General features: G+C 39.6%; 2 protein-coding genes across 6 annotated transcripts in view; one reads left to right on the plus strand and one right to left on the minus strand.

The window, feature by feature from the left end:
* Positions 1-5,451, minus strand: LOC122835190 (cytosolic 5'-nucleotidase 1A). Its single transcript, XM_044124027.1, has 6 exons — positions 4,915-5,451; positions 2,954-3,067; positions 2,070-2,205; positions 1,856-1,978; positions 1,523-1,653; positions 1-1,164 (listed from the first exon to the last, which is right to left on the minus strand). Exons 1-6 carry the CDS (start codon positions 4,948-4,950, stop codon positions 919-921), a joined length of 786 nt encoding a protein of 261 aa, XP_043979962.1. The 5' UTR covers positions 4,951-5,451; the 3' UTR covers positions 1-918.
* Positions 5,122-24,463, plus strand: part of LOC122835189 (GRAM domain-containing protein 4-like) — a 23,474-nt gene continuing 4,132 nt past the window's right edge. Inside the window, exons 1-19 of one of the 5 annotated variants that reach the window (XM_044124023.1) lie at positions 5,122-5,243; positions 10,215-10,274; positions 11,050-11,280; positions 11,371-11,476; positions 14,171-14,291; positions 14,366-14,433; positions 14,547-14,679; positions 14,796-14,821; positions 15,122-15,213; positions 16,609-16,700; positions 17,342-17,390; positions 17,529-17,600; positions 18,718-18,761; positions 18,861-18,970; positions 20,023-20,177; positions 23,036-23,183; positions 23,317-23,410; positions 23,548-23,638; positions 23,967-24,035. In XM_044124023.1, coding sequence (XP_043979958.1) covers positions 11,095-11,280; positions 11,371-11,476; positions 14,171-14,291; positions 14,366-14,433; positions 14,547-14,679; positions 14,796-14,821; positions 15,122-15,213; positions 16,609-16,700; positions 17,342-17,390; positions 17,529-17,600; positions 18,718-18,761; positions 18,861-18,970; positions 20,023-20,177; positions 23,036-23,183; positions 23,317-23,410; positions 23,548-23,638; positions 23,967-24,035 — 1,656 coding nt within the window. In that variant the 5' untranslated portion in view covers positions 5,122-5,243; positions 10,215-10,274; positions 11,050-11,094. Of the gene's footprint in view, positions 5,369-9,947; positions 9,967-10,214; positions 10,275-11,049; positions 11,281-11,370; positions 11,477-14,170; positions 14,292-14,365; positions 14,434-14,546; positions 14,680-14,795; positions 14,822-15,121; positions 15,214-16,608; positions 16,701-17,341; positions 17,391-17,528; positions 17,601-18,717; positions 18,762-18,860; positions 18,971-20,022; positions 20,178-23,035; positions 23,184-23,316; positions 23,411-23,547; positions 23,639-23,966; positions 24,036-24,463 lie in introns of those variants that run through there. The other 4 variants (XM_044124021.1, XM_044124024.1, XM_044124026.1 and 1 more) reach the window with 4 other exon arrangements.

Here is a 24,463-nt window from a genome sequence, read left to right on the forward strand (position 1 = left end):
AAAGTATATGTTAGAATTATTTATTAGTATCTTCAAAATCATAAGTTTACATACATTTGCTCGTTGTGTGTTTGGTAGTATTTCCATTGACCCTTTAGGTGTTCTTCCTCCACCTTCTCACTACAAATTGATGACATAATGACTAATTTCAGAAAGAACTGCTGGAACCAATCAGGTTTACAGGCTACCCCACTCACACACACCATTTCAGATCTTCCCACAAATCCTCTACAGGGTTGACATCAGTCATTATATTTCCACACAATCTTCCATTTTATGAAGTTCACCAGTTTCTAATGCAGCAAAACAGACCAACATCATAATACTGCCACACACCCATAGTTCCCAGCTGGGATGGTCTTCCCCCTTTTTCTTCCAAATGCAACGATTGTCATTATGGCCAAAAGAGAAAGTGTATAGGCCAACCCAAATCTTCAGTTAATCCATCAGATGTTTTCAGCGCTTTGACATAGTCAAGGATTTCCATTCTTGCTTTAATAGTTGGTAATCAATTTGTAAACTTTTGATTTGAAAGAGATTAATAAATAAATCTCTTTTTATTAAAAGACCCAGAACCAGCTTTTATTTTTTACATCTTTTTAAATATTTGTTAAAACTGTCACCATGTAGTGATGGTATGCTAATGCACAGACATGTGAAAAGATTGAGCTTCTCCACCTCCTGCCTGGAAAAAAAACAAAACAATACACCCGATCAGAAGTGACCAATCAGAGTAGCATCACAGTCGTCTTTTACCCAGAGTGGAGGTTTAGGTTTTATCAAGCAACACAGTTCAGCTGTGTTGAACCTCCTTTGTATTTGTATAAGTTTACAGACTTCACTGACTGTCTAATGTTGAGTTAAGTGATATCCACAAAATTTTCATGAAGTTTCTGCGACATCGAAGGGAAGACACTCTCAGCCCTCCAGTAGACTGAATCCATCGCTGAGCAGAAAGTGAGGTCGGAGCAGCGACAGAATGGGGCCACGCGGGGCCCCACCCAGGCAGTATGCTTCATCCACGCTGACGCCCAGGGACCGAAGTGATTTTAGGGCACAGCAGCAGCTGTCTTTGCCACCATGTGATGTTACAAGAGTGAAGCAAAGAGGGCTGTCAGACACACCGAACTTCTGCCTCATCTGGCCTAAATGAGCTAAAAAGTTCTGTTGAGACAAAAGAAGAAAAAAAAAACCCCAATCATTTTCAACTCAGTTATCTGGGTAGACCTACTGAAGATAACATACAGTGCCTACTCACAGCCCCTTGTGGTTGTTATGGGGGAAAAACATGAAAACGCATATTTAGCTGGGGTTTTAGAAGACTGACAAAAAAACAAACAAACCTTAGTGGTAAATAAAAGAAAATCTAAGTTCTGTCATAGTTCACCTGTGAAGACCTCAGAGATTTGTCAGGAAAATGTATATATACATATACACTTGTGGTAATGATACAGGAAAATATGAAAAAGTGGAGTGAAACGTTACACAAGGCTCTGAAAAAGACACTTGCTAATGTTTGTACCTGAGCAGATTTCTTGCTTGCTTCTGTTGAACCCATGTTGGGTTGGATGATGGCGTTCTCACAGAATAAAACTCTGAGCTGTTCTGATGGACAGGAAACCGAGTTCTTATCCAGCATTGCTGAGGGAACACCTGGACCAATCAAAAGCACGATAACAGCACGTTAATCCAAAACTAAACGATAGACAAGTCTCCAGGTTACAATGATAAATGGAAGTTTTAATGGTTAATGCTACAATAGATGCTACAGTTCGGAAATGTCTGTCACTTATTGGTAGTGTACTCTGTGTTTTTAATATGGCTTCTAGAAATGACTGACAGAAGACTTCCTGACCCTGATGAGTTGCCTGCAATGCTTCGTTTCCATCTGTTGTAAAGAAGAGCTGAACATTGTTTTGCATGAGACTCTCGACATAGTTGTCCTCTGTTGAAAAGCAGAACCTGCTGATTTCCAGACCTACAACAGAGCAACAATAAGGCGTTGGGAAGCAAAGTCATCGGAGTGTTGCAGTGGAGATGTAGAAAGAGTAAGACCGAGGTGAGACTACCATGATGTCTGGTGCTGTTAATGATGCTGGAGCTCTGCTGCTGCTGCCAGCTGTCCGTAGTGATCAAGATGACGTCAAACAGCTGATGTTCAGCTGGATTTTTCTCCAGCAGACGCTCATTCACTCTCTGAAGAACCTGAGGAAAACCAAATATCGTCACCTCCCACCAAAGCGCGACTACAATCTTCTTACTGTCAAGAAAACCAGTCAGTTTTCCTTTTAAAAACAAACACAGCTGTTTTGTTTTTGCTTTTTTGGTCACAAAAAGGTCACTGCAGTCCCCATGCATGATGTTCAGTATCTGGAATGCTGTTTTAGTTTCAGATTAGATGTGACAGAACCCACACACTCCAGAAAAGGTCCACTTTCTGTCTCGTCAGCCCACAGAATATCTTCCAAAAAGTCCTGGCAGTTCGCCAAGACGTTTCTGATAAATGTGAGATCTGTAAAAAATGACTCAGTTGTGTGTTTTTGAGATTTATTCTGTTTGTCGCAAATAATGACGGACACCGACAATCCAACCTGATAGAACCTTAGAGTGCAGAGGAGAGTGATAGAAAATACCCCACCAAAGGTGAGCAAAAAAACTTAAGGCTGTGATAGCTGGGAGGTAAACATTTTTAACAACAAAGATGTTTTTACTTTGTCACTCAAAGCTTTTTGTGTAGTATTTTAGAATATAACTTATATGTTTTCATTAAAAAACACAAAAACAATCACTACAACATCTAGCAAAATTAGTAAGAAAGAGCATAAAATTGTTGGGCATTTTTTCCTCAAATCCATATTTCACTCTTAAATGGGTCAGTATGTTTGTATTGGAGACTGAAACATTTAAACTTAAATTGTTTTAAAGTTAATTACTGCTGTTCATGACTTCTCACCTGCAGCAATGGAAGAGCCGCGCCCAACCTGTAAACAGTGCTGCCATCTTCAGCTTCTGGTCCAAAAACTGCAGCAAAAGTCACGGCAACAACCACAGCCTGGTCCACATCTTTCTGCAAGAAGAAGAATCTCACAATCAGACTGAAAACATGAGATGAATCTGCTCACCTCTTACTAAAGGCACAATTGCTGTTTTATGGTAGTTTTATTTCTGGGACGTGAACAGACACAATATTAACTATAAATCCAGAAAGACAGCGTTACGTAGAAGTTACGAATTGATCTGCTTGTTATCAAGTGAAATTAGTATTGCTTATACACCTACGCAAAGCATGATTTAAAAAGAACAGTGATAAGCATAAAAATCATTGTCGGCAAACACAACATTAAGAAATTTTCTTTACTCGGTCAGAAGGTTTATACACATTTCAGGTAAAGTCTAGGCCGTCTGCTTCTTAGAAAACAGTTCTAAATCCTTTAGGTTTCCTGGCAGCTGTTGAGAAACTCAAAAATTCACCTTTCTCTGAAAGATATTTATGAAACAGAAAGCTAGAGAGTAGATAGGTCACTCTATGGCATCAGTACCATATTCTATAGGTATCTTGAGTTGAGCAACCGTAAGCTATAAACCATCTCGGTGGTTCTGGTGTAAAATTTTATGCTGCATGAATTTACACAGATTTAAGTTGTCTTGTACCCTCAATAGAAAACAGGCTCAAAGCCTAATACAGGGATGGTGGTCTTTGGGTCATTGTCTGCGTATTTCTTAGTCTAATCACAGCAAGTCAAGTCGAAGCCAGTTCAACTTAAAACTTATCTGACCACAAAACTTTTCATAGTCAGTTAGATGTTAGCTGGGAATATATTGTTCAGCACAACCACATATCTGGGAATTTATTTATCTATTTTATTTTGACACAGCGCAGAGACACATTGTCATAAAAAAAATGCGATATGAGCAGAACAAAAGTTTGATTTTGTTTTTAATTGTGAAACATACAAACATGTAAAATGACACATTTTTATAACAACACCTGTTGTCCGAATACGCTAATCTTTGCAAGACTCCGGGCCAACGTTAGAACCTTCTTGCTGCAAGGCAATAGTGGTACCAACTGCAAAACTCTGCAGCCTACCCTTCATCTCCCCAATATCTAATTTAGAGACTTACAGTTAGTCCAGATATTTGAACTGAGACACCTTTATCCAATTTTGTAGGGTTCTGTAGGACCTTACGGTACATTACCATAACAAAAATTAAATAAAACAATTCCGATGTAGGTGAAGTGCCGCTTTCTCAAGCTTCATACAAGCTTCTAACACCAATGCTCTTAAGAATGGTTGCCAAGGGCATCATGGAGGAGCACTGTTGTCATGACGGAGTGATGGGGGAGTGACTGAAAGTGTAGGAGCTTCTTAAAGACACAGAGACAAATTTCGAGGTATCAAATTATGAAATCAAATTTCTTTAAAGTTATTTATACAGCATTTTTAAAACAACTAAAGGTAATATAGTTACTTGACTGTGCTATAAATTGTCACTGTGTGCCTGGAAAATACATTATACTCCCCCCTTTAAAACAATCAGCTAAGTTGTTTTCTTTTTTCTCCTCTGCCCTTCTTCCTCCAAGTTGCTGAGTTTCTCTCGTAATTCCTGTTGCAGAAGGCTAATCGTAACATGAAAATACAAATGTGGGCCTATTTGTAATTCCATATTGACGCCTAGAATCACAATTCTATGAAGTGATTTATGGCTGCAGAGCAGTCAACAACAATGTACAACTTCCGCCTTTTTTCCAGTACAATTCGGCATATTCAGTATTACTGTAAATGTGACATAGAATAAAATGTTGCAAAGGAGAAGCAAAAAGACAAATCCAGAAACAATAATTAGAGCGATAACTATTTTACCATGACTCTAGCAGGGATATGTGTTCTTCAGAGAGTAAAGTAAACATACCTGCTTCACGTCGCTGTTTGTGACGGTAGAGACCATTCTCACACCCTGTAGGACCTTACGGTCGTTGATGTTTTCCTCTTAATTCGTCCCGCTCCGCAAAAACCAAGAGTCAAGTTATTCTGCACGAAGATCCCCTTATTTTGGTTCCGCCTGAACCCAAGGCAGCACTTTCGCTTTAAGGAACGAATGACTACGTCACTTCCTGGTCAAACAATTGCCTCTTGACCCGCCCATATCGGTGATTATTGTGTCAGGTGGAGGAGCTCCGCTCTGCTGTGTGAACAAATACGAACAATTGGATTCGTTTTCGGGGCAGAGGACGGATTCAGGTTCGTAGCGGTTCTCACACCAGTTGTTCTGGTTCGGAAAGCCTGAGAAGCGGGCCTGACCTTGTTTTTAGTGGGCTTGGAAAGCCCAGGAGTGTGGGAAAGTTTATTTTATCTTCGACTGTCTGGTAAGAAAAATATCTCTCTTTTTTCATACCTTTCTGCACTAACAAATTTCTGTTCGACTCGGTAACCTGTTCGGGTGTGTCCCGAACCTTGTGGGCTGACAGGGCTCCTTTATCTCCTTCGGGACTTAGATCGCTTGCAGCTGATTGGCTTTCACTAAGTCAAATAGGGGGTGGCCTTCAGGTGACGTAATGAAAGTCAGTAAACAAAAAAGGACTCGCAAATGTGTTCGTTTTTATATTAAAAAAATATTTTCTTTGTCATTTTTCTCAGTTAGCTGGGTCATTAGACTTCCATATGTTTATGGAAATATGGTGTAATGCAAATATTTCAGAAACTACAGTTAAACAGTAATATTTGAGCACTTTCTCTGACTCCCCGTTGTTTATAATACTTACAAAAGAGGGAAAATCTAATGTGCAATAATTTATGCATATGGGTAGAAATGCTTTGTTTATAGGTACGAAACTAAGTGTATAGTAACATTTTGCAAATTAGGGGTGCAAAATGCCAAAGAGGTGAGGTGAACTGACCCGGAATTAGAGCAAAAATATTTAACTAGAGCTCAAGAATCCAAAGATTGTCTATGGTTTTAAGACATTCCTAATTTAGCATTAGTTAAGGTATAACACTAAGTTCACACCAGCAAGCGAGATGTACAGTACCTTTGGTCTGCACTGTATATGAGAACAAGAAAAGACTTTAACAATAACTTCTTTTTTTTTCTGTTTTTACAATTATTACAAAGAATGTGTAATTAGCGTAGGATGATCCAGTCTGGGTTTGAATCATCCATTTTTATATTTATCAAATGCCACAGCTTGGCGAATGATGAAAAGCATTGAAAATTGTTAGAAAAATTATCTAAGTTCATTTACGTATGAGTTTATTTGAAAGGTTATGTTTTCATATTATTATTTTGGGTGTTGTTTACTTGACTTCTTTCTTCTGTGGTACATTATTAACTGTTTTTAGGATGTTTGTCTGGAGGCTAGAAACATTTACACATTCCTGTGTGAACAGCTTCCTGATGAAACTGATTTGTAAGGGTCAGCCTCGTGCCCTTGTAGGGGCATGTCCACAGAAGGTTCCAGAACATCTTGTAGTAGAGATCACTGATCCATTCTTTGTGTGACTGTGTGAAAAAGCCCAATCTCCTTCCTTGTAATCATTATAAAAGGCATTTGGGGACTAAGAGCCAGCGGAGTTGAGCACAGTGTTTTGACGGCGATTCTCTGCATCTGGCTCAGCTTCCCTTTCTGCAGAAAAGCAATTTGTGCTTTTGGTTGATTCCTTGCAGGTTAGGAACTAAAACAGACCCAACAAAAATATTCCCCTTTTGTGATTTCACACATATAATAGAGGTTTCATAGATTCAAAGAAGAACTGTCCAGTTTACTTTTGATCAGTCTAAATATTTGAGATTTTAAGCAGGAGAATCAATTGTGATAATAGCTGAATAAAAAAACCTTGTAACCTAGCCCTTTAGTTAAGTTAGAACTAAAATCTTCAAAGCAGACTGTTTTTCCTTCCATTCTGGCTAATCAAATTTGGAAATTAAAGGAAGCTTTTACAATGCATTTATAACCGAGAGCTGCCTTTTCGACATAAGTATATGTAAGGCCTTTAATCAAACCGTTAAGCCTTAAATTTTACATTTAGTAAGTAAATATTGAAGAAAAGTTTTCACCAAATTCTACTTTAGTTTTTTCTCATGTTGACAACCATGAATTCCTTTCACTCTGCTATAATGAAACTGAAGTTTTATAACAATAAATGAATAGCCAAAGTAAAATGAGACTTGTTTTTGTGGTAGAGATTAAGTCTGAGTAAAGAAACTTCTCCCAGTCCTGTGGAGCAGGGTGAACCGTCTATGGCTACGGCGGCTTTGGTATTTAGGATTGTTCTGCTTCATTCAGGTAGTGATGATGCCCTCTAATTGTTATTAATCGTTTTGTTTATGTTATTCTAGCCAGCTCTGTGAACAGTGACTCTCCCTCCGAGGAGAAGATGGATGTGTCTCTGATGGGGAGCCCTAATGCATGTGGCAACAAGACTGTTGGAAAAGAGATACTTTCTTTTTAGCTTATGGTCAAACCGTAACACATAGGTTCTTCTAAAGTCTCAACACTGTAATGTAACTGTTAGGTAAATTGTAACAATACCACATTCAGACACAGAAAGCACTGAAGTACTCTATACCGTTTTGCAATAAATCATAATCACCATCTAAATGGGTTAATCCATTGACTTTTCTGCTGCTTATCCAGGTCAGGCCACATTAATAGAAAGCACTAAAAATGAGATATAAAATGATTAATACTGCCCTTCCAATACCATTCACTCTGTTCCACTTTACTTTCACACCACTGAAACCAAGACAGGTGGACACTACAGAGTTTTCAACAAGAGCTTTTACTTGTTTTACAAATACATGTTTAAAGGTTGAAATCCCATTATGCTTTGGAAGTAAACATGAGTATTTCTATCAGTTTGCTAAAGCAGTGTTTTGAAGACTCTCAAAGCAATTTCAACTAAAGCTGTGAAAGTGAAGAAGATGTGATGCTCAGCACCTTTAGTTGATGAGACATTCTAGGTTCAAGTGACAGAGTTTCAATTGTTACAGTTTTCTCATACCACAGTGTCATATTGTCAATGAAACTGAAACTTCAACAAAATTTAAATGACAAGAGACTGTGGCACACTTTGGAGGAGTTCAGGTTTCACATAGTAGAATATTGTTAAATTGGTTTTTGTAAGAGATCTAATGTTAAGAGGCTGAGCAATGTTTGGCAGTGATATCAGAGATCATCTGTGTCTTCTTTCTACCGCTCTCCAAAGGTTTAGAAATCTCTGGGGTCTGGCAGGTCTGCAGAACTTTGCAGACCTGGTCCTTAACTGGACCAGTTTAACTGGATTACAGTGAGTTAGAAAACTGTCAGTGCACCAGTAATTAAAATCTGTGTGTTAGAATGAGAGACAGCAGGCTCAAATCGTGGCACCGGAAGCTATCGTGGCACTTCCGGTGACAGCTGTCATAAAGTGCCATGGGCTCAGTCCTGCTGGTTAGTATTCTTGAGTCTGTGCATCAGACTCCTCAGTAGACTGTTGACTGTTGAATCAAAGGTGAAGCATATATACAGCAGTGGGGATAGCACATACAGCTGGAGAGCTCTAGTGTTGGGATGACAGTCATGCATGCATAAGGCCTGCCTGTCAAGAATCAAAAGCCCTGTTGCATAGAGACAGTGGCGCAAAAAGTGGGTACGGTAATTCTTCAGTAAACAAATATAAACACCTGATGGCCAGCGTGCTTTCTGGCCGAAGCCCTGTAGTGGTCAGTTTACAAAATCCAGCAACAGAGGTCAAAATCCTCAACAACCCCACTGATGTGTGTCGTTGCTTAAGTTGAAGAAGTGGAGGCTGGTGCCAAGGTAGCACCACAAAACACAGGCAGCAGCCACCTTAATCTGGGCAGGCGCAGACTTTTCTAGTGCAGCTGGTTGACTGGGGGGGGTGCTACTAGGTTTGGTACTGCTGCTGCACCTGGTCATTCAAAAACACCAGGAAGGATGGACTGATGCATAACACTGACACTGTGGGCCACACTCCACGTATGCATGTCTGAATGTGGCTTCTGTTCAGTCTTGTTCAAGAATTAATTGTTATGTCAGCAAAACCTGTTAGACACGATAGCTCAGTGAGTTTTAAGGCTCACCACGCCTTCGTTCCTTCAGACTGTAAGGCAACAGTCTGATGAGGCATCACAGTCTGCCTCATCAGACTGTGATGAAGTTATTTCACAGTTTTCCTCTCAATACACTCAACTCAGTCTGAGCCCAGAGAGGACCTGATGAAACCTGTTCTCCTCCCTTATCACACAAAAGCACAGTTTAAGTCCTTATGTGTGTTGAGATCTGACTTTCCTTGAATAAATAAATTTCCTAAGTGGTCGGATGTAAAAAGAGCCTTGTACGAAGCTCAGGGAAACGGCAGTCTTATTCACAACCTGTCAAATAAAGTGTTACAGAAATTTCTTTGAGTTTATTTTTTTTCCAGTGTTTACTTTTGTCCTCGTGTCAGCTGCTACAAAAATAAAAGTTCAGGCTCAACTTATGCTACATTTCAGTTACTTTAGAATTTACAACTCAGTGCTAGCTAGGTGTGAGATCACACCCAAGGTGACATTATTCCATTTAATGTAGACCTTTTGAAAGATGTTCATTCTTTAACATCTGGAGTGAAACCAACACAGCAATAAAACATAGTGTGATGTCCTAGTGCTGCTTTGCAGCATTCCCTGGATGAGACCATTAATTCTGTGCTGTGGCAGAAGAATGCATGTTCATTAGTTTGTGACCTTGTGTAACAGAGTTACAAATGTACTTTTTGTTAATGTATTATTTCTTATTCATTTTATATTGAGAATTTGTGAATTTTATCTTATTCAGTTATTTTTATTTATTTAGTTGTTTTTGCCTGCGGAGATTGCTCTTCTGCACTCCGTCTCATTTGTGTTTCCTGGGCTTCCATAGTTGCTTCCAACCCTGTAGCTCCTCTTCCCCCCCCCCTTTTCCCTCACAGCGTTGTTCCAGCTGCTGTGAGTAAGTCGGAGGAAAGTTTGCGGCTGCTTGTTTTTATGTTTGGAAGTTCATGTAGAGGTTTCTATCATATGTTGTTTATTATTGTTTGTTAGTGTATTATTTTGCAATTTTGACCATCATTGTGGATTTAAAAAAAAACAAAAAACAGTTTTATTATAATTTTCTTTTCTTTTTATTTTGGCACGAATAGCCAGTGCTAGTTCAGCACAGCTAAGTTGAACATTGTTTTTATTTTTACGTTTAGGACTAGAGTGCAGAGAGAGGGAGTTGAAGAGGTTTTGATTTGTTTTCCCTTCTTTCCCAGGTATGTGTTTTTATTTTTAAGTTATACTTTTTATCTGTTTATTTAACTCTGTCCCACTGTATTGTGTTGTTGTGGCCACCAGGTGGCGTTTTTCTCCTCTTGTTTTAGTTTAAGATTTTTGTGAGAAGATTTCTTTTTGTGTGTGTGTGTTAACTGTTAAGTCTGCGAAATATAAATGTTAGTAGACAGCGTTGTTCCCGCTGCTGTGGGACTAGAGTGCAGAGAGAGAGAGAGGGAGTTGAAGAGCTGTTGATTTGTTTTCTCTTCTTTCCCAGAAATAAAAATATATATATATATATATCCTGACTGAGTGAATACTGGAGACTTATTGATGCCATCTGTTACACTTGAAGTGAGGCTCACTTGGATTATGCAGCTGAACACTGTTCCAAAGCATGGCTCAGGTTGCCTCTGAATGGCTCAAAGAAAAAAAGATGTTGGAATAGCCTAGTCAAAGACCAGATTTAGGTCCAATTGAGATGCTGTGATATGACCCTAAACATGCTGGATTGCAGAGCATTTTGTAAAGAACAGTGAGCTAAAAGAATCATGGACATTTATCAGACTGTTTGATTGCAATTGTTGCTGCTGAGGGTGGAACAGTTAGGTTGGTCGTTTAAATTTTTACTTAAATCCAGGTTTGTTTGGCAAAATGTCTTTGATCTGAAACATCTCAGTGTCACGTAAATGCATATTGAGATACCAAGTTGAAGACAAAGTCTTTCTCCTTCCTAATCTGTCTTGTTTACCCATCCTCCTTGTTTTGGCTGCTCAGGCATTCATCATGTTCCGATAGAGACCAGAATCTGCGGCGGCCAACATGCTGAGGCGTCTCGACAAAATCCGCTTTCGGGGCCAAAAACGGGAGGAGTTCCTTGACCCGACTGAGTCGCCCAACACATCGGACACAGAATGCAGCGACGAAGTCGTGGTGAAAACGCGCTGCTTGCCCAAAGAGCAAGAAGAGCCGAGGGAACCTGAGTTAGAACAGCAGATGGAAGCCCAGGTTCAGGAACACGCGACACAAACTTTGCCTTTGATCCAAAGATAAAACTGTCTCATGTTATGTTGCTTATTTTGTGTTTGTTTGCCAAAGGCTGGTCCTGGATCATTTCTGGCAGGTGTCCAAGAAGAGCCAAAGACTGATTTGAACGAAGTGAAAGGCCTTCTAGAAATCGCTTTGTTAGAAAAACACTTCTTAAGTGAGTATATTGTGCACTTTACTGAGCCATACAGAAGTATTCATATTCTGAGTTTTAAACAACAGAGTATTTTATTGAAATTTTTTATGACACAATAATACAAAGTAGTTCAGAATTGTAAAATTGAGGGTAAATAATACAAAGAAATGTCAAGTATGGTATTCATTTGTAGAAAGCACTCCTGTGCTCTGACACCCCTAAATAAAATCCAGTGACTACAGATGGGTATGAAATGACAGATTTGGCCCCGTTGAAGGCAATATGCGCTGCAATATGTTGTCGCAGATGTACAAAGCATGGCACATCTTTTAGATTTGTATTTGTGAAAATGTTTGAAAACTGCATTATTTTCCTGCCACATCACAATTATTCAGTACTTTGTTGGTCTGTCACATAAACACTGTTAAAGCCCCTCTGTTTCCACCACTACCCCCAAAGGGACTCATTTGATTTGTAATTAGTCATCAATTAACTGCAGTATTTTACTGTCAGGTCGTAATGCACAAAGACAAAAAAATAAATAAGTCGGATCTCTCTTCAAGCTGTCCAGGAATAGTTTTGTACCAATACTCCTGCCTCAATGATCAGATCACATCACAGAAAGCTCATCCCACAATACAACTGCATGCTGGGTAATCTGTCAATATTTGCCTTCTTTATGTAATGCTCCAACAGCTATTTATAACACTGCAGTCCTCATTGTGTTTCACATTGGCATGCACAGGCACAGACACACATTACCTCTTTCTATCTTTACGAGGACTTTGAATTGATTCCATTCATGTTATATTCATTTCTATCCCTGGCCCTTATCCTAAACCTCACCATTAGCAGTGCATGCCTGGCCCTAAACCAGGGGTGTCAAACTCCAGTCCTCAAGGGCCGCTGTCCTGCAACATTTAGATGTTCCTCTGATGCACCACACCTGAACAGAATAATTAGGCCATTAGCAAAGCTCTGGAGAACTGATTTACACAAGGAGGAGGCAATGGACCTTACCAGAGGGGCCGCTTTTCATTGGCTGATGCTCTTTCTACGTGGTCACGTGGGTGGCAGTCTCACAAACACTAGCTTCCCGTTAGCTAAGTACAGTATAATAGCAGTTCTGATACAACTTCTACACCTTGAAGCCTGTCTGCTACACAGTCTTACGTTAGCTAAACAGCTCAATATACAATGTGTACTGTATCTGACACACACTAAAGATTTTATTTTAGCAGAAAAGGCTTTGGACTAAATTGTTACTTGTGTTAGCCTCTCTAGCACAAAGTACAGCTAGTAAATCAACCATCGCTGTGTTCAGGGAAGCGCTGATTAATAACCCAGAAATAAATATCAAGCCTGGAAACTTGATATCGTAACAGACTGGATGCTATGTTTTTAACGTAATGTTTGCTCGTCTTGCGGGGCGCAGGCGGTTGATACGGTAACAAGTGTGCTTAAACTACAAAGAGAGACAGACTAAAAAGGTACGAATGGTTTGAGTTGATCACCTGTTCGGGTTATTTTACCTTTGTTTACATTTGCTGTGGCTCATTACAGCCGCTGTAGTTTCTAAACGTTGGACTAATTACCCTGTTTGTTTATGATTATACGTCATTCATAACAAACATCAAATAGAACAAATAGATTTCATAAAATGTTAACAAACAAATGGCTTCTTTACCGTAACAGAGCTCTTTGGTTCCTCTTATCAGTCTGTAGCTTCTCATATTGAGGTCATCAAACCCAATTTCAGATCTACCATAACTGACCGACTGACACCTGCTGGCCTCAGGTTTGCAACCAGCTTGTGACTGAGAAACCAGTAACCTCCTCCCAGATGATGACATGAACTTGTTATTTCCTCTGTCCATTGTAGTAGCTGATATATTGTGAAAATCCGGTAGAAATTATGCACTAATGGAGTCATGTTTACATAGAAACAATGCGCTACGAGGCTTTGCTTGTGAGACTTGCGGTCACGTGGGTCGGTTGTGGGCGGAGCTTGGTAAGGTCCATTAAGCCATTTCATTCCAGTGTTTTGTACGTGAGGCACATCTAAAACATGCAGGATGCCGGCCCTTGAGGACCAGAGTTTGACACCTGTGCCCTAAACCTAACCTTCAGTCTTCTGTGCAGCACTTAGTTACAAGACTCAATACATTCAGTTTCAGGGTTTTCTCAGCCCACGTTGATGTAATGTTTCTACATTGAAGAAACTTTATTGACAACGTGTAGATTTGTTTTGTTGCTTTTCATAAATTTCAGAGCTCACGCAATCTTCATAATGTGTAGAATTTGATAAGACATTTTATTTGAAAAATGATCGATAGAACAAGCCACAAGCATGCGAATCCCAGCAGCATCTTAGATTCATTGATAAATAGGATCAGGAATCTTCCTGCTACTCCTGGAGACCTGTCACTTTTATCAGGAAATGCAGCAATAGTCCATAGAACAGAACCAACCTTGTAATTGGCTAGCTCCTCAGACCATCTCTTCCTCACATCACATGAAACTTGTTAATAAATCCTAACTGGGAGAGAAATCAGGTTTACTCCCTTAATGTTCTACATAAAACATGATGACTGACCTTTCATTTGCATGTTAACTGATTTTTCTCACTAGTTATAAGACATTTGGAGGGGAAAAAAAAAATTTTTTCTAGGAGTAGGGTTTTCTTGTCTTTATTATGACTCGTCACTCTTTCAGAGGAGGAGCTGAGGAAACTGAAGGATGAGTCCCACATAGAGTCACTGAAACAGGAACTGGAGAAAGAACGATGCAAACGCATTGAGCTGGAACAGAAGGTCAATGATGCCATAAAGTTAGGGTGAGTTGTTTTAAAAGTCTTTCCAATCCATTTTTTCTTTTATTTATTGACTGACATTTTATCTATCTCCTTAGAGTTGAGGATTCTCCATCTCAGTCAAGAAAATCTCCGTCCCCTCAGCCTTCTCTAAGCAGCAGTACAGGTTAGAACTCCCACTCTTTGTTTTGTCTTTTTCATATTGTTTTAAGTCTGGAAAAAAAATCTATTTCCCTATCGGTTTTTGTTATCACTTAGTCAAACCTCTTATTTTCTTAGAAAAACATAAACAGACTCTATGGAACAACTTCCTGAAATGGCTTTACAATCGTTTTGGAGTTTACATCGAAGACTTCCGCTTTCAGCCAGAAGAGACAACTGTGGAGACGGAGGAGCCACTAAGTGGAAAGAGGTCAGGAAAATGCTAGACGTGTTTCTGAGAAGAGCATTTAGAGTGAAAAGGTTCTAATGAAGGTTGTATTTATTTTAAATCAAAAATTGATCTGATCTGTTGTAATTGATCCCCAGGCTGACTGAAAACATGAGACGCCTCAGTGAGTATTTTGTCTTTAATCTTGTGTGTACTCTTTTCTGCAGATAATTAGGAGTATGGTAGAGTATTATTTTTGTACAGGAGAAAAAATAATATGCTTGCTGAAAGATAAAAGTAATAAACATTAGAGGTCCCTTGGTGGATCCCTGTGGAACCCCACATACAGAACCTTTTGAGTTCTTTTGGTTACACGCCCCTCCCCACCCCCAGATGATTTGCTATACAATGTTTTCTTTCCACAAAAATTAACAGCAAAACAGATGAGTCTGATATGCTTTTCTGCCTGACCTTGTGTTTTTAGAAAGAGGGTTCAGACCTGTGACAAACTTCATGAGGAACCTGTCTGCCTTATCCAGCTGGTATTCTGTGTACACGTCTGCCATTGCCTTCATTGTAAGTTCACACACGGACAATGTGACAATGTCTCCGTGTTCGCACCACACATAAATAATAGTGTAGAGACATGAAATGTATAAAAATGTATAATTTGTAATGGTGTAATGCAAACCTTACACTTAGAGCTGGGTGATATACAGTAGTTGAAAATGTATCATGCTATAGAGATTTCTTATCAATGGATATTGATAATTATTGATTAGGTTTTTTGTTTTTAACATGTGTAATTCTGCCAGATACTCGAGACCTTTCCTGCTTTTTATTCGCAGTTTCCTCTCGAGCTGTTTTTTATTTTTATGAGACACGGTGGTGGAACCCAAAATTGTTCCCGTCCAAGTTACTCAACAGGTTGTTGCTAGGTAACCAAAGAGTGTGAGAGTTAGTTGATGCCAACCTTACTTAGCTGGCATTGAGAGGCTGAGCAGCTTAAGCCGTTCCCCTGGCTACATCCTCCAGAATGCTGTGCAGTTCTGAATTTAAGTTGAGTGAAATGACTGAAAATTCTATTGGACATATTTCTATTAATATTAATCACTTATATACAGTGATATAAATTATTATTCATGTTGACACTGTATGAACATTGGTAACCTTGTATCTGTTGATGAAGAACTGCCAAGAACTCCATATTACCTCTTGTACAGCTGCAGAGATCCATAGCTCAGGTGGGTGAATCTGTAGAAAAAAAACAACAACTTCCCATTTAAAGCTGTCCACCAACCTTGCAGGTAACATAACAATTTGGTGAAAGGTGTTTTAGTCAATTAAAACGACTTCTTGCTTTGCATGGAACACGTGAGTGGCAGGATTGGGCTTTAGTATTGTTTTCATCAGCAGGGCCAGGGATGCTGACAAACAGCTTCACTTCATATTTTTTCATGTAGAATAGAATTGGATCAAAATTTAAATGAATCCCATCCGATCATACAGTCCGATCCATCCACCTACAGCAGCATGTAGATGTGTATATGGTGGCAAAGGTGGTAGAAATCCGTCCTGTAATCGGTGGGTCGCTGGTTTGAGCCCCCGCCTCATACATCTCTGTTGTTGTGTCCTTGGACTAGATACTTCATCCACCTTTCCTGAGGGTCGATGATGCTGCATAGCAGCCTCTCTTCTCTCAGATTGCCCTGCTGTGGTTCCGATCCAGTAACTTGTCATCATCAGTGTGTGAAAGTTTGCGTGAATGGAAATGACTGATTTTATTGTAAAGCGTGTGTGAGCTTCGTAAGTCAGTTGTATAAGTCTTATGTCATTTCATTTAAATACCCATATTACAGTATAACACAATAGCTTTAAAGCCAGTCAGTCGTATGATGGCAGATGGTGAACTGTTCTGCAGAAGCTTTTAACACGGTGCCTTACAGAAACACTGGCTGTGTGTATTGACAGGTCTACATGTATGCAGCGTGGCATGGCTGGGCCATCCCCATGTTCCTGTTCCTTGCAATTCTCCGCCTTTCCCTGAATTATTTCATCTCCAGGTGAGCTCCCCAGCTGATTCAACCACTCTCATACTTAAAGACAGATCCGGCCCTGGTCTTCTGTGTCCCACCTTGCCGATGGCACAAAGTTTGCAGCCTCGTTTCTGTCAGCCTGCCTAGGGCAGCTGAAGCTACGATCCAGTAGCTCACCATCATCAGCGAGTGAATGAGCCCTTTGAGATTTCAATTGGAGATATAAAGGGCTTTGTAGATAAAACAGGTTATTAGTGAACTATTGTTAAAGGCCAATATCAAAATCCCATGTTAAACCTGCTATTTTAGCAGCATTTACCAATATTTACCAACCATGTGACTGCTTCCCGATCCAGCCATCAGTTTAATTTCAATTCTTTGCTCTTTTTGTCAAAGGCATCTTCTTAGGTATCTGAAATATACATTTTACATTCTCCTATGATGGAAACTTATGCCCCCCATATAAGCTTCTGTTAAAGACCATAATGCTGTGTTACACTGGTCACAAATAACACATGGCCAATGTTTGAAATAATAAATTACCTTTACATCCAATGATGTGAGAACTAACTCGTTAATCTTTTAGCCTCTCATAATGTCAGCACTATTAAACTGGAATAAGGTGGTTTCTTGTTTAACTCTATGTTCCCATGATAAACCGCTCTCAGAGGCTGGAGGATCCAGTGGAGCATCGTACCTGAAGTGTCTGAGCCATTGGTGAGGCATCTCTCTTTACTCTATCAGGCACACATATTCTAAAAGTGTTAGGTGTTTTTTCTTTTCACCTACAGAAGTTGTTGATTGAATGAAAATTGTTGAGATTGGTTCCTGGCTCATGGCTCTCCTGTTTTCCAGGAACCTCCAAAAGAAGACTTGACTGTATCTGAGAAGTTCCAGTTGGTTCTGGATGTCGCTCAGAAAGCTCAGGTGAGTGACGATGCACTAAGAGATTGTGTAGGTCAGAACTGAAACTTCATGATTAAATATTTCACTCATCTCTACGTCTGTCCAATCATTGTGAAGCTTTGATCTGTTTAGGGTCCATGATATAAGAAGATGTAAGAACAGCATTCAGAATATTTCTGTTGCATTGTGGTTTTACTTTATTAAATAAAGAGCAGAGGATACATCACACCTTGGTAGTGTGGTGTTCCCTGTTGGTCCAGTTCTTCTGAGGTCTGACAGCTGCACCTGCGTCTTCCAAACGGCTGGGAATTTTTCATGACCTGGGCGACACCACTCTTTCCAAACCTAAGCCATCGGCTGTTTCAGTCGTGTTTTCCAGAATTCTGTGAATTCTTCCCAAAGAACCTGCATGTTACTTCTGAGTGTGTCATGGTGTAGTTTTTGGAGAACAACCCTGACTGTTTCAAAGCGAGAGAAGAAGTTCACCCTGAGTTTCAAAGAACAAAAAGTCCTGAATTCCTGCAGGCGGACAAACCGTCCGCTGGTTTTCCCCCTACGCCCTGCCTCACCTTTTTCGTTTGAACTCCGGTCCAGTGCAGAGTCGGTCAGTGAGGTTCCCTTGCACATCGGACACAGAGGCTTCAGACATGGCGCTTCTTTATCTTGAGACTCTTGGAACCAGACAAGCCGTTTTGGTGAATTTCTGGTCAGGGTTATCAATTGAGAAATGAGGGTCATAAAGTTCAGTGAGGTTTTGGTTGATGTCATTCACAGCCAAATTCAGCAGATGTGTGATGCAGTAAATATACTGTCCTCAAAGTTTCTGTTGCAGCACATGTGCTTGCAAATAAACTTAAATACAACACATGTTCGAAAATTATCTGGTTACACTCAAGAGCCAATTTTCTGTGGTGGCGCAAGGGTTGAGCACTAGCCACATAAGGAGGCCTTGGTCTTCGACGTGGCTGTCGCATGGTGAACTTTGCCACATGTCTTCTCTCTCTCATTACCTTCTGTCTGTCTGAGCACTTTCAAATAAAGGCCACTAGTGCAAAAAACCTTATATATATATATATATAAAAAAAAGCCAATTTTCCAGTCCATTTTGACTGTTGTTGTTTTTCTCACATCCACACAGAATCTTTTTGGAAGGATGGCCAACATCCTTGAGAAGATAAAAAAGTGAGTTTGTTTGCAAATGTTGTTTCAAATAAAGCTGAAGTAAAAGTCATTGAATAGAGCTCTGTACTATACTGAATGTGTGTGTTTATGTGTGTTTAGTCTGTTCATGTGGGTCCAGCCAGAGTTGACTCAAAAGCTCTACGTGGGACTGTGGGCGGCCTTTATCTCCTCGTGCCTGTTACCTTACCAGCTGCTGGGCTTCATCATAAGTACGTTATTAGATACACAAACTAGGACCAGCACTCAACAGAGACTTTCAGAAAGACTTGGAAACATATCAAACTCAAAACTCATCTGTTCAAACAAGCATTTTCACTTTGGTTGATCTACACAAATGTGTGAAAGCTACACACTGTGTAATGCAGCTTTCACACTCAAAGTGTGGCCAGGAGCTGATTCCTGTGTGGCCTCATAATTGATGATGAGGGGAAGAGTTAGAACATTTCTAATAGGCAGCTGGTCATTAAAATGAAACTCTTTAATTTTTTTTTTTTTTTTCCTGTGTTCACCTGGTAATACAGAGCAAAGAAACTCAGTCAGAATGATCTATTTTTCCTGGAGGACAGCTAAAGGTTTTTCTGAATCAACATGTTTCAGGAGAAAACATGGTGATTCAAGTTTGTACACATCCATAGTTTTCAGTTTGCATTTCCGGCATTACAGCACACTCTTTGAACACCTTCCTGTGCCTTCAATAGATTCAAACACAGAAATGAAAGTTGCTTTCCTCCTGGATCTGGGCCATATAACCACATTTACCAAACAAACTAATTTATTTCATGTTCTCCCTGCTGGAGAAGTTGTTCACACTGCTGATTACACTGGGTTACGAAAAATACTTTTTGGAAGTTGTCTGTTTTTACAACTGAATTAGGATTATTTTTGCACAGTTGAATCCAAAAATGACATCCATTTTTCTCCATCAGGTCAGGTCACTACATTGATGACATTTTTGAGACATTATCAGTTCATTTACATTAATATTTCTCATCCAAAAAAGGTTGTAGGAGAAAAGAAATGTGTTTTTTAACAGAGCGTTATTAATTAAATATTACAAACTTGGATTTCCGTAAATTGAATAATAACCCTAAACCCACATATGAATTGAACATTACGTCTTCATTGTGTAGAATTCTCCAATGTGATTTTTTTTAACTCGGCTCATGAAAATGACCCTAAAATAGTTGAAACTCCCCTGTTTTTCAACTGTTTGACCATTTTAATGATTTTGTTTTTTATTCATTTATTTTTTGCCCCTCAGGTGTTTATCTAGGTATTAAGTTCTTCATCGTTGACTTCATCCTCAAAAGTTGTCCTAAGCTACGGCAGCGCTTCGACACCCCCTACATTATCTGGACCAACTTACCCAACGACCTGCAGCTGAAGGAGCGCAACAACACCACCCTGAGCAGACGGGTCAGTCCCACCTCTAAAACACACTCACACACACACACCTCGTGGGCTGCATCCAGCCTGGTAGAGCTCAGGTGGAAACCACATCACAGGAGGAGGAAACCATTGGTTGTGAACTTCCTGTTTCCTCTCTGCTGCATGAGAAACCAGCACAGCTGCTGTCACCTCTCAGTTTGTCTTTATTATTTCCTCTCAGCTGTCTGAGTGTGAACAGGTAGGATCTGCTGTCTCCGTGTTGTACAGTCATACTGTAGAGATGGTGGTTGCTATAGGTACACATGTAGATCCATCTGCAGCAGATGCTATACATCTGATGTCCTCAAAGACTGTGTGTGTTCTTGTGAGCTGCAGGGCAGATTCACTAGTCTGAGGCATAGATTGTCCTTGTAGACCTATTAAAACATTTTGAACGCTTTCACATTTTATCACAGCACAACCACAAGCAACAAAAAAAAACAAATCATATGTTTAAAAATTCTAAAGTGTGGCAAACATTTAGGGTTGAAACCAGGTACTTGCATACATCAAACAAAAAGACATCTTTTTTTTTCTTGTTTTCTGAAGTTAAATCAGAGCAAACTTCTCTTATTTTAGGTTGGTTAGAATAACAAAAATTATATTGAATTGCTAAATCCCAGAAAACCTAGCAGGGAATTTTTTTTTTATGTCCATCAGTTTTCGGTGGTTCTCCAGTTTACGCTATAACTTAGGCTCAGTCATATTGCGAATGAATGCAGAACATTTGAGAAGATCAATCTGCAAATCATTTAGATTTTGTCTGGACTTCAAGACATGCATCATTCTTTGAGCTAAACCATCCAATAGTGTCTCTGGCTGAATGTTTAGTGTCGTGTTGCTGCAGAGTGTCAAACCTCCACTCCATTCTGAAGTTATTTACAGCCTCTAACGTCGTAGGGTGGATTTACCTCCACCGTTACACTTTATCCTGTTCTGGCTAAAAAAAAAAAGCAACCTCACAGTATGATGCTGCCATCACCATGTTTGATTGTAGCGTTTGTGTTTTCATAGTGATGTGAGGTTTGTTTTCCTTCACACACAATGTACACATAGTGCAAACAGTTCCACTTTATGACCAGATGGTACGTAGCTGCAAACAGATCATCTTATTGTTCTTGAGTATATCACTGATAATTTGTATTGTACAGGACTTATAGGGATATTGTTTTCAGACCTACACTGTACTTGGTTTTATTTAGAGGCATTAAAGTGAGAGGGGTTGAAATTCTTTTAAGTCTTTTGTTTTTGTAAAGGAATTGAAATTAAACCCTGCTTTTCTTCACTCCACTTCAGAGTCCTGCACTACCTTGTGAATGAAATCAAAATAATAAAGTTTGTGGTTGTTATCTGACAAAAATGTGAAAAAGTTCAAAGGAATTGACTAGTAGACAATTCTACTATTGACTGTCTCCTTGCTTAGTAGATTTAGACAGCCCTGAGAAGAAATGCTTAATCCTTCCAGTGACCTTTTTTTTCCCAAACAGGAAACTAGCAACAAACCTAGCAACGTTTTTTTCTGTGATATTGGAGACAACATGTGAAAGCTTCAGTTCTTCTACAGCTCTGCTTTGCTCTGAGAGAGAACTGAGTGTTGCTCTAAGCCCCTCCCACCTCCTGACACAGCAGTCAGTCTCACACTGTCCTGTTGGAACCAACCAGATAATTTAACTGCAGTAACCAACAAGACTGACGTTAATTTGCCAAACTGTACAAACAAACAGAAAATGTCACAGTTTGCAGGAAAACATATATCACCATTTAACTGCAAACAAAAAAAAGTTTATTTGGGGTTTAGTTACTCCTTAAATTGGTGGTTTCAAACTGGTTTCCTTGAGGTCCTGCAACTTCTAGGTGTTTTTTTGTCCTACACACTTGAATTGAATGATAGACTGCCTCTCTATCATGCAGTCAAAGGCTGCAGACGTCTGCTAATGATCTGCTACAGCCAGTGAGCTGAAGAAGAGAGACATCTAAAAGTTGGGTCGCAGGAAACCTGCCAATGAGGATTAGAGTTTGAGGTTTCTGCCTTAAACTGTATTCTGTTCTTCCTTGTCCTTCTGGCTAGTCTTTTTTTTTTTTTCCTTCTATTTCCAAATACGTTAGCCCTGCTAAAGTTCCACATTCCATAAAAATTCCAAGTTAATCCTTGTGTCATTAAAACATAATTGAAGTTTATTGTTATTTTTAAAAGTTTTTAATTGATTTGTTGATATTTGAGAATTAAGCTGCTAAATTAGAAATTACTGAGATAGATGAATCGTCCGTTCATCCATCTCGGTGATGGGGTTGCTAGAGGCAACCACAGACATGTCTCCACGGTGACGTCCTTCAGCAAGTTGTGAGGGATCCTGCGGTGTTCTCAGTCCAGATGGGACAGAAATCCCTCCAGCGAGTTTCAGGCCCTCGAGAATCAATTAATATTGATTTCTTTAAATGGAGCAAATTCAATAAGTCCTTAAAGAGTACTGAAACTTTAATTTGAACAAAGACGGAGAAGACTAGTTTGTAATTTTTAAGCTGGTCTATATCTCCTACCTTTATGGGAATGTCCTGCTAGACATTAGCAGAAAAATTGCTAACTGCTGTTTAAATCAACTTGTTTAAATTAATAACTGTTAAAGAAAAACGTTTTCACCACTCCAAACTGTAGCTTCTTTTTCTGACATAAAAATACTCCCATGCGATGCCGTTGTTCTAACCCTTACATCAGAAACATGTCTAGTGAGTCACTAGTGTGGTAATAAAGTCGGGAGAGGCAAAAAAAATGGCAGAAACGACACCATGCTGAAACAGTATGAAGAACATCTGCTAATTTATTTCCCCCCAATCATCCTCCTGTTCAGGTTGCCCCAGCAGGGGGCCGGGGGAGCGTCGGTAGTGCTGCTCCTCTCGGCGCCAGCAGAGAAGAAGAATGCGGCCGATACTACAGCACAAAGAGAGGAGCTTTTCACGAGGTTTTCAGCCTTCCAGAGAGTGAGCGCCCTCTGTCAGGTCAGACTAGGAACAGCTGCAGTCATTAACAGTGTTTTTATTGACTTCTGGCTGTTCAGCACCACATTTAATGGTAGGGCAGACACTATTAATCCACTTCCAGGAGGTTTGTAATTACTGCTTTGTGTCTCAGTGTGTGAGAACGGCTGGCGCTGCTGCCTGATCAATAGAGACAGGAAGACACCAACAGACTACATCCGTCACGGAGTCCTGTATGTTACAGAGAAGTAAGCCCCCCCCCTCTCATTTGAGTCACTCTCACAAATCTCTTCCTGCTTTCATATGGTTATTCATAAATATGATTTTTGACAGAAACTATCAGGCTTTTGTTGAAAAATGTTTTTCTTGGTGTCTGAATTTACAGCCACTTGTGTTTCGAGAGCTCCAGCTCAAGATCCGGTTCTTCAAAGAGGAACAAAGTCATCAAACTGACCGACATCATTGAAATCCAGAAAGTAAGTGTTCGTTAAAGGTGACTTATAATCGTTGCTTCTTCTGCTTTTGTTGCCTGTGAAGTTTCTTTATTGGAAGAGGTAAAGAAAATCAGTTCAGTCTTAAGCTGGTGAAACAATCCACGTTTTCACGGCCCACAGCTCAGATGCAACTGAGAAATAAAAAAATGGAACAGATTCTTAAAAAGTTGTCACAGCATATCTACGATTACGTTTTGTAATAAATGCAATATCTATAGCGTTTTTTTGTCAGGTAAACTAAACTGACTATTTTGTAAATCGCAGAAAAAGAGTAAACTTATTTTATTTTATACTTCTGTCTTGCGCACAGTATAAGGTTTTGTCAGTGCTACCTGGTTCAGGGATGGGGATCTCCATAGCAACGCCTACCACCCAAAAGGTACGAGTGCAAATGTTCTGTTCAAACGGATAGTTTTGATCAATCATATAGTCTAGAAAACTCGAGGTTTCTTCGCTAAGGTGGCTGTTGTCTAAGTCAGGTGAATACTGGGATTACATCACACACTGCTGGTGCCGCAGGGGCGCAGAATGCAAATGAATGCCAAAACATGAACTCTTTTTGTAAAGAATTCTGAAAACAACCTTCCACTACACAATGATGCTCTGCTTTATGCTAGTCTGTCACATAAACGCCTAATAAAACGCAGGTCTGGATGCTTCTCTAAGGCTATGTATCAGTCTGATTGTTTTACTCTCTTTAAAATAATTGAATTGAAGAAAAGCTTTAAAAATACATCCACTATGTAAGATTTTCATTAGAGATACAGCTGAAGAAAATGTAGTTTCAAAACCTTTGTATGGCAGTTT

The sequence above is a fragment of the Gambusia affinis genome, linkage group LG08 (genome assembly GCF_019740435.1).
Source record: "Gambusia affinis linkage group LG08, SWU_Gaff_1.0, whole genome shotgun sequence".
Lineage (NCBI taxonomy): Eukaryota > Metazoa > Chordata > Actinopteri > Cyprinodontiformes > Poeciliidae > Gambusia > Gambusia affinis.

What these genes read in the sequence shown, in the direction of transcription:
- LOC122835190 (XM_044124027.1), bottom strand. Translation starts at nt 4,950, where the DNA reads ATGGTCTCTACCGTCACAAACAGCGACGTGAAGCAG. An exon ending in CGGCTCTTCCATTGCTGCAG is followed by an intron (nt 2,206 to 2,953) that starts GTGAGAAGTCAT and finishes GGTTTTCCTCAG; the next exon opens with GTTCTTCAGAGAGTGAATGA. An exon ending in TAACAGCACCAGACATCATG is followed by an intron (nt 1,979 to 2,069) that starts GTAGTCTCACCT and finishes GCTCTGTTGTAG; the next exon opens with GTCTGGAAATCAGCAGGTTC.